Here is a 9,033-nt window from a genome sequence, read left to right on the forward strand (position 1 = left end):
CACATAATTGCGTCTGGATAGGTGATCTCAAACAAAGTATCTACATTGATTGTGTGCTCTTGAAATCTACAACTCAAGTCATCTGTTCCCTTTTATTTGAGCTAACCCCCCCCCCCCTTTTTATCATTATCTTCCTTTTTCTTGGGTACTTTAATTGTGATTCTAGAACTTTTTACTATCCCATCTTCCTTTTTACTGGCTCTGATATGACCTAAATGTGTTGTAAGCGCCGTAAAACCCTTAAAAACAAACAAACATCTCAGTGGTACCAATTTACACTGATACACTGATTGAAGTCAAATTATTAAAACGACTTATAAGGAATTACTAGCTTCTCCATTGTCAGACTTTTTTATTCTCTGAAATAATTCTCTCATGATTCGATTTGTCAACGCTACTGACAAAGTGAAACTTGTATAGTTTATCTTATCGTGACTTTAAATGTTCCCAGATATGTATGGGGGAGGGGGGGGGGGGGGGGGGGTACGGTCCTCGCTTCTCGCCTTTCACTAAGTATTTATTGTAAACGTTACCATACCACCACAACCACTGTTCAATTAAGAAAAAAAGCCTTGAAATTTGAGCTCTTATATAGCGCAGTATCCACTAAATGTGCTCAAAAGTGCTACAGCAACACTAGGCTGAGACGTCTTGCCTGTTTGGAGAAATTACATTTTTTTGCCAAGACAACACTGTTAACTGCCAGGTACTCATTTTACACTTAAGTATGTGAGAGAATGTGAGTAAAGAGTCTTTTCCAAGGACTCAATTATGCATCGCTCATAGGGGCGACTCAAGCCCAGGACCTTCGGATCCAAAGGCAAGTGTCATACCACTAGACCACAAAGCCGCACAAGCCTTCAGATTCAGATTCAGATTATATATTTATTTTGGGTGAAGATGGGGAGTTAAAAAAAACCTCAATTAAATCCGTTAACTCACTCAATCCTAGAGATTTTTGCCACTTTTCAAAATTGGAATAATGTAGTAAAAATGAGCATGTACATTCAACTATCATTAACATGCAAAAACAAAAAAAATCAAACATTAGCTTTGATACTACGCCTATAATTTGTCTCAGAAAAAAATGTAAGAAATAGGCATGGGGTAAAAGTAACCCCGGTAAACTATGGATATAATCGGTGTTAGGGTTCAGTGAGTTAATTAGTGATAAAAAGGGTTGGTGACTCTCGTTTATTCATCAGAAGAAGACAGTCCGAGTCTTGAGTTGCTTTTCAACTTTTTTATTTTTTAAAATTTTTAAATGGGGAGGACAAGAAGGAAGTTGGAGGGGAGTTTTATTTTGTACAGTAGATAAAATAATGTTGATGATTAATGTTTTGTGTGGCGATGTTGTCAAGTGGTATGACACACATACAGATCAGGAGGTCCTGGGTTTGAATCCCACATAGAGCTGTATTGGTGAGTTCTTGGAAAAGATTCTTTCCTCACATTCTCTAACTGCACTCAGGTGTAACATGAGCATCTGGCCATCAACAGTTTTGTCTCGGTTGGAAAAAAAAAAAAATTCTCCAACAGGTGTCATCTCTGGTATGTGTTGCTGTTGACCATAGACCCCTTGTAAAGCACTTTGAGCTCGTTTAGTGGATATTGCGCTCTATAAATAATGCTCTTTTGTATACTCTGAAAGAAAGACAGTAAATATATATAAAATCAATATCTGCTCTCATATGTGGTTTAGTTTTAGTGGCCACAGGGGTTTTCACATTTTCATTTTCCACAGCTCAGTTAGTGTAGTAGCTGATGAACATAAGCAAAGAGACTGGATCTGTTTCAAGAAGAGACAATACACGACTTGATTCACTGATGATGCTTTACTATGATTCTGATAAAAAATAGTATTTGAAAGCGAATTTCTACTGACCAGTGAATTCCTATTTAAACTCTTTTTCTTTCATTGTTCATTCCAGACAAGGCCCTCCGAACCAGGACGAAATGGGGAGGGAAAAGACAAGCTTTAGTGTTGTCAAATACATCTTCTTTGGATTTAATGTCTTTTTATGGGTAAGTTTGCAATGTTCCTCCTCCCACTTTCCCCCTTCTTCCCCCTTCTTCCCCCTTCTTCCCTAATAATAATAATAATAATAATAATAATAATAATAATAATAATAATAATAATAATATGTATTTATTGTCCTCAAAATAGTGGCAATTTGTCATTTGGTTACACATTTATAACAATACAATATTATAGAGTACATACATAACATAATATATTGACATATATACACACTCACACATGTAATGCACACTAGTAACATCGTAAACACCGTCACCATCATCAAGGAATGGTTAAAGAAATAAAAGGGACATAACACAGACTCAAACTCGGTTCACAAGCTATTTCCTGCTGAATAAAAATGTTAGCTGATTCATTGATATGGTGTTTTCTTAGAAAGAATCCATTTGGGATTGATGGTGATGTATAATTATTCACTATTTTTGATGTTTTTGACAATAAAGTACATTAGCAGTCTATTTCATAGAAGAATATTAATGGATTACTAATATTTTGTGTACGTTCTTGATTTCCAGCTTCTGGGTTGTGGAGTTCTTTCACTTGCTATCTGGCTGTGGAGCACGAGAGGCACCAGCACATCTGTCATACCGACACACTCCTACCTGAGTACGTCATCGCTGTGCATCATTGCCAGTGTCCTCGTTCTCATCATAGGGTTTCTTGGGTGCTTTGGGGCATTTCTGGAGAACCAGTGTCTGTTGATAGGGTATTTCACTCTAGTCCTGTTAGTATTTGCTTTGGAAATCACGACAGGAACACTGGCTTTTGTCATGAAGGACAAAGTAAGAGAAGTGATTCGAGAAGAGCTGACGGGTGGCATCCGTTATGACTACCGCACCGACGTACAGCTGGACTATGAGTCTAAAAATATGTCTATGTACGATAAAGATAGACGGGGATGGTCACAGACTCTGGACACATTGCAACAAGAGGTAAGAAGAAAACAGTGTATTTAGTAGATAGAGTAAATTCCTTAACTATGAGATGTGTTCATGTCTTGCTTTGATTTATTTTGCATTATTACCTTAAATTGTTCAATCCTCCAAACTTTTTACCACTTAAAGTTGAAATAAAACTTGTGAATTGTTTTGATCAAGGAAATATAGATACATTGCAGCACGTGGTCCTCATCCTTGCTTGGATAAAATATTTAAGATGAGGAATTCAGTTGAGACAAGGAATATGTGAAATCTGTACGAAGAAAATAGAGAAATTTATAAATTTCCGATGTTTAAGATTTTTCAAGAAATGAGTGAAAATGTGGAATAAGAGGACAAGGAATATGTACTGCACTGTATTTACTAAAATGGACATTTGAAAATTTCAGAACTACAAAAGATCTTTTTCAATTCACTTTCAGAAAATGGTCATAAGTTTTGCGTGGATTCACCTTTACCATTTTGATTAATGTTTCATTAACAATGATTTTAAATCAAATTTTTTATTTTCAGCTGAAATGCTGCGGTGCCAATAATCATACAGACTGGTTCTATGTCAGTGCATGGCCCTCTGATAAACACGTACCAGAGTCATGCTGCATACAACAATTTCCTTACTGTGGCATGGGTGACAAAGGCTTGTGGTTTCCACGGGTGAGTTTTAGTCACTGTGCTATTTGTATAACAAAATGAATCTGGCTGTTAGTATTTGTTTTTTTTTTTTTTACCATATGAACGCCATGAAAATAATGTTTAAAATAGAATTCTTTTGCTTAGAGATTTTAACTGGGTGGGGTTCCCTAAATCCCATAGTGGGCAGGGGGGTACTTGCTGTGTCTTCTATCCCCCTATATCTGTTTTCCAACTTGTTTTCTGCCTTTGTCTTGGAATGAGATTACCTGGTTTTGTACTGGCCCTGGCTGGGAGGGAAACAGTCAAATGTATCTTTCTTCTTCTGTTCCCGTTTCATATTGGGATTTAAGCATGCAGTGGCAGTTTCCAGTTTCCTGAGATATTTGCGCCTTCCGGCCCCGCTGCTCTGTCTTCGGCGTGCTGTTTTTCAGGATTTGCTTCCTTAGCCTTTGACCATCCAAGGTCTGTCCACAAGGCAGTGGCGGTTTTGCTTCAGAGTGTCCTTCTCCTAGATCGATTGCGGTCCCCTGTTAACGAACTCGATCTGTCCGGGTTTTTGCTCAGAGTGTCCTTCTCTTAGATGGATGTCGGTCCCCCGATGACGAGCTCCATCTACCCGTGGTCAGATGGTCTAAGTTGGGAATCCGGGAGGATGTCCTGTAGAGAGTCAGTCCCTTTTCACCCCCCCCCCCCCCCCCACGTCGTGGACAACACCCACACCCAAGGGTGTGGACTAGGGGAAGCTGAACTCGACGGTTGATTTCCTCCCTTCTTCCTTCCTTGTTGACGATGCTGACCGTTGTAGATCATTCTTGGTCTGGCCTCTCACTTACGATCATCGAGACACGCAAGCCCTCCGACCGCGACAAGGTCATATGATCCATCGGAGAGAGTCAAATGTATAATTAGAGTTCTAGGAGATGATATTTTTTTCCTTGTAAATCATATCTCTGTTATGTACTGTTATTTTTTTATTTTAAACATATGATTTGTAAACACTTGATTGTATTCCTCTTAGTGGGATCTTGTGTTTGTGTCTGGCTGAGACATTTAGTGATCTCGAACGTAGCACTTTGATGGTGTGCTCTTGGAATCTACATCTGTTCCCTATTTGAACCAATTCCCCTTTCCTTATTTTTTCTTGGGTGGTTTATTTGTTATTCTAGAATCTTTTCACTATCTCATTTTCTTCCTTTTTACTGGTGCTGATATGACCTAAATGTGTTGCAAGTGCCGTAAAACCCTTAAAAACATAAAAAAACCCCAGAGATTAAAAAATGTTGGCATGTGTGACTAAGTGGTATGGTATAATCTTGTCGCCAAAGTAAAACAATGTTAGCATGGTCAGTGGCCAGATAGTTGACTGAGATAATATAAAACTTGGTCTCAGCAATTGGTCCTCGAGTGTAAGTAAGGCACTATACACTTAATATTCCACTTAACTCAGATGTGAATGAGTTCCTGGTTATATAGGCAGTGACAGATATTGTAAGAATAAGAATGTTGGCACTCAAGGGATGCTTAATATATAGGCAACTGGTAATGCATGACATTGAAATATTATAGTTCCAGGTGGCCGGTTTGCTGAGTGAGTGAAATAATATGAAGCACATTGAGTTTGGTAAACCCAAGGAAATGTGCTGTGTGAATGTTCACATTCTTTTAAAAAATTTTTATTTTAAATGGTAGAAACAAGGGGATTTCTCATAGATATTATATGCATGATGGTCACTGTATGAGAAAATATTTAATTGTCTATCATTGTCACAACTTGTTAAGGTTGCACTCATTTCCTGACAATAAAGAGTTCAAGCAGCTGCCTTGTACGTGTCGAATTGTCTTCAGATGGGGTCTGTTTTAGTCACATACTTGGTTGTTGATAATAAGGTTAACTGTGATTGACATCAACTATTTTAGGAGAAACAATAGTTTTGTATTTGAGAATTTATGTCAACAATAGGATGGTATGGCATTTCAGTGTAACAGACAAATTGATAATTATGCAAGAAAATTGCAGTAAAAGCTCTCTCTTTCTCTCTCTAGTTTTACTATGTATACACCTTGAAAAACGCTTTGAGCACGTTTAGTGGATATTGCACTGTATAAAAAGGCTCATATTTTGGGTTGTTTTTTTTTTTTTTAACGCATTGAAATTTTGATCTATTTTGCACAGAAGATATAGGTACAAAATTCAGTGTCAATAAATATGCCAAGAGATTCTATTTTTGCTGTTGGATGATTTAAACAATGTTTTTAGCCTAAATTATTATAAAGATTATTCATTGAAACTGTTTTACTTTTTTTGATATATGTGATCTGATGTTATTTTTCCAGGGATGTCTCGAGGAATTGGATTATTGGTTCACTAAGAATATGTACATTTTAGGTGTAACTGGAATAACCGTGGGGTCTGTGCAAGTAAGTAGATTTTTTGGGGGTCTTTCTCTGATAATCTGTTTCATTAAGATTTAGTATCAGCTCCTCTTTCTTATGATAAGCCATATTGTCTCTGATTTACATCTGTAATGACCAATGAAAGCAAGAAGAGCCTTTAGAATGCTCAGAAATATCTGGAAATCAAGGGAAATCACCACCAAATCAAATCAAAGTTTCTTCTCTTCAAAACAAATGTTCTATCGGTTCTCCTCAATGGGGTCTGAATCATGGAAACTGACAGGAACCATCTCCAACAAACTAAAAGCATTCCAAAACAAATGCCTAAGAAGGATCCCGAGGATTTTGTGGCCAAATGGAATTTCAAACAAAGAACTGGTAAAATGCATATACATTGACCCAGTATCTGAAGCTGTTAAGAAGAGGAGAAGGTGGAAATGGACTGGGCATGTCCTCGGAACGGATTCGAGTGCCAATCTCAGGATAGCCCTTAAGGTGGATCCTCCCAGGGAACATCGAGAAGGAAGGGGCTGCCTGCTTGAGACCTGGATGAAGAGTATCGAGAGAGAAATGAGAGCTAGTAGATGGTCTTGGAGATAAATGCCAAAAATGGCCCCAGCCAAGAAAGATGGCATTCCACCATATCAGCAGAGATATAGATAAAGGGAGTAAATCTGACTCATGAATGAACAACACAAAACAAACGACGTTTCGACCCTTGGCCTTTATCAAGTAGACACAGAATACATATATATTTATATTAGATTGTCATAATAATATAGGCGAAAATTTTCGCCTTTATTATTATGACAATCTAATATAAATATATATGTATTCTGTGTTTACTTGATAAAGGCCAAAGGTCGTAACGTCGTTTGTTTTGTGTTGTTCATTCATGAGTCAGATTTACTCCCTTTATCTTTATCTCCATTTTATTGACTCATTTAGGCACCTCTATTTATTAGTTTTACCACCGTATCAGCCTTATGTTTTGATCAAACACCAAGAGGATAAGTAAGTATGACTTCAAACATGATATCTTATGGCTGTAGTAAAAAAAAAAAATGGTGGTTGTGTAGGGGAACAAGAAGAATCTTTCGTCCCTACCTTTCTTAAAACACAATTTTTGGTCGAGAAATTTTAAGCCCCACTGTGAACAAATGTAATTTTTTGCTAATCTTATTTATATGCACTAACAATTTTGTTACAGTCTGGCTGCACTGTGGTGTGGGAACCTTACAATTTATTTTGGCTGTACTGCGACTGGTAGTTGCATCATAAGATTTATTCATATTTTGCCATTCTGACTCGGCTTATTACATGATATTTATCATTATCATTATCGTTATTGTTCTATTAAGAATTATTTTATTTTTAAGTGGATTAAGTTCTTTCCATTTTATAGGTTATACGTTTTACGTAAAACATTAGAAAGAAAATAAATGAAAAAGAGTTCCAAAATCTAGACTTAGGACTTCATAATGTACTGAAAATTTTTGGGGCGTACTTTAAATGCACATTTGGTAAATTATTCTATTAACTTCATCTTGTGATAATAATTTTATTTTCTATTCTACAGATATTAGCAATGGTTGCTGCAATTGCTCAATTCTGTTACATCAGGAGTAAAAGATTTCCTCTTTGAGATGAGAGATTACCCCCCCTCCCCCAAGTACTTAAACATTCAGTCATTGAGCTGAAAGGTCGCCATTTGAATCTCAAGATCTCACTCTCGTAGGAAGGGAAGCAGTGAAGGCATTATGAAAATGTGATATATTATAGTAATTATTGTTTCCAAAGGTGACTGTTGTGTCAACTGTCTTCAGAATATTGGTCAGTTTAAAAAAAACAACCAGTGAGTTATCCTACATTAGAAAAAGGTTTTTGGGTGCATTAACAAAAATATGTTGGACTCTTTTGTTTAATATATTTATTTTTTATCTTAAAGATTATAAGGTTTAACATTGAAACACAGCCATTGTGTGGTGGATGAAATTTAGCTGAGAATTGATTAAAAAAGCAAGACGAAGTGAAAATATATTGAGTTTTTTTTTAAATTTTGGGAAGTTTTCTTGCATGAAAAACTCTCCTATGAAGTGCCAGTTTTGAAGATTTTTATTTCAGAGTATAAAACTGCTAATGAAGTTGTACAATATTAACTGTCATTTATTTCCTTTAGAGTGAATTTCAGAGATTCAACAATTCTGTGGCAATCAGTAATGGGAAAGTGATATTGTATCTGTATTACTAGAGATAAATGAGAAGATTGCTACCAGAATCATGCGCTTTTGTTCTGATTTGGGACATGAAAAAATTAGCTTGTCTTTGAAGACAAAGTCAAAGACATTGGTCAAAGTACAAAGACATTGGTTAAGAATAAATTCTTATCCACCCTTTCCCTTATTTTGCCAGCCATTGAGTTTTTTGTGTCACATTACGATTACTGCCAATTGTTATTCCATTAAACTTGTATATTGTGAAATATCAAATGTTCTTGTCTAGCATTTTTATTATAGCGATGTAAAGTTGCATGTCATTGGATACCCATCCGACAACTTTTTTTTTTTTCCCAGCTAGATTTTTATAATACATTTATTATATGTTGTCACCATTTAAAAAAAAAAATTGACATTCTTTATCACACAAAACTTTGGGAATTACGACAGATATTTGTGTTACTTCAGAAATGATGATGATGATATGTGATGAGAATCAGTGTTCAACCAAAGTGTTATCCTGCCATGTTTTTTTATGATAGCTATAGATGGATTTATTCATGTATATAAATAAAGGGGGATGATTTGAATGACTTTAAATGACTGACAGGCCTAGCAATCCCATTCCAAATATTACATTGCAGTAAATGTATTCCTTTTAATCTATATTTTTTTATACAAAATATTAAATGAGATGTATTTTTTGTATATATGCGCCTGTTTTTATTTCCACTAGGAATTTTATTGCGCAAAAATATTTTTAAAAATTAATAAACACATTTTATTTATCATGTTGGTGTAATGTTTTATA

General features: G+C 35.9%; 1 protein-coding gene across 1 annotated transcript; it reads left to right on the plus strand.

Annotated features, from left to right (window-relative positions):
- Positions 1–1,619: 1,619 nt before the first annotated feature.
- On the plus strand, positions 1,620–8,224 carry LOC144961841 (tetraspanin-4-like). The gene is made up of 5 exons (XM_078894894.1): positions 1,620–2,025; positions 2,557–2,973; positions 3,493–3,633; positions 5,947–6,030; positions 7,586–8,224. Exons 1-5 carry the CDS (start codon positions 1,957–1,959, stop codon positions 7,649–7,651), a joined length of 777 nt encoding a protein of 258 aa, XP_078751020.1. The 5' UTR covers positions 1,620–1,956; the 3' UTR covers positions 7,652–8,224.
- The last annotated feature ends 809 nt before the right edge of the window (positions 8,225–9,033 follow it).

Source organism: Berghia stephanieae, unplaced genomic scaffold, assembly GCF_034508935.2.
Source record: "Berghia stephanieae isolate SIO BIC M18660-M18661 unplaced genomic scaffold, UCSD_Bste_1.3 scaffold437, whole genome shotgun sequence".
Lineage (NCBI taxonomy): Eukaryota > Metazoa > Mollusca > Gastropoda > Nudibranchia > Aeolidiidae > Berghia > Berghia stephanieae.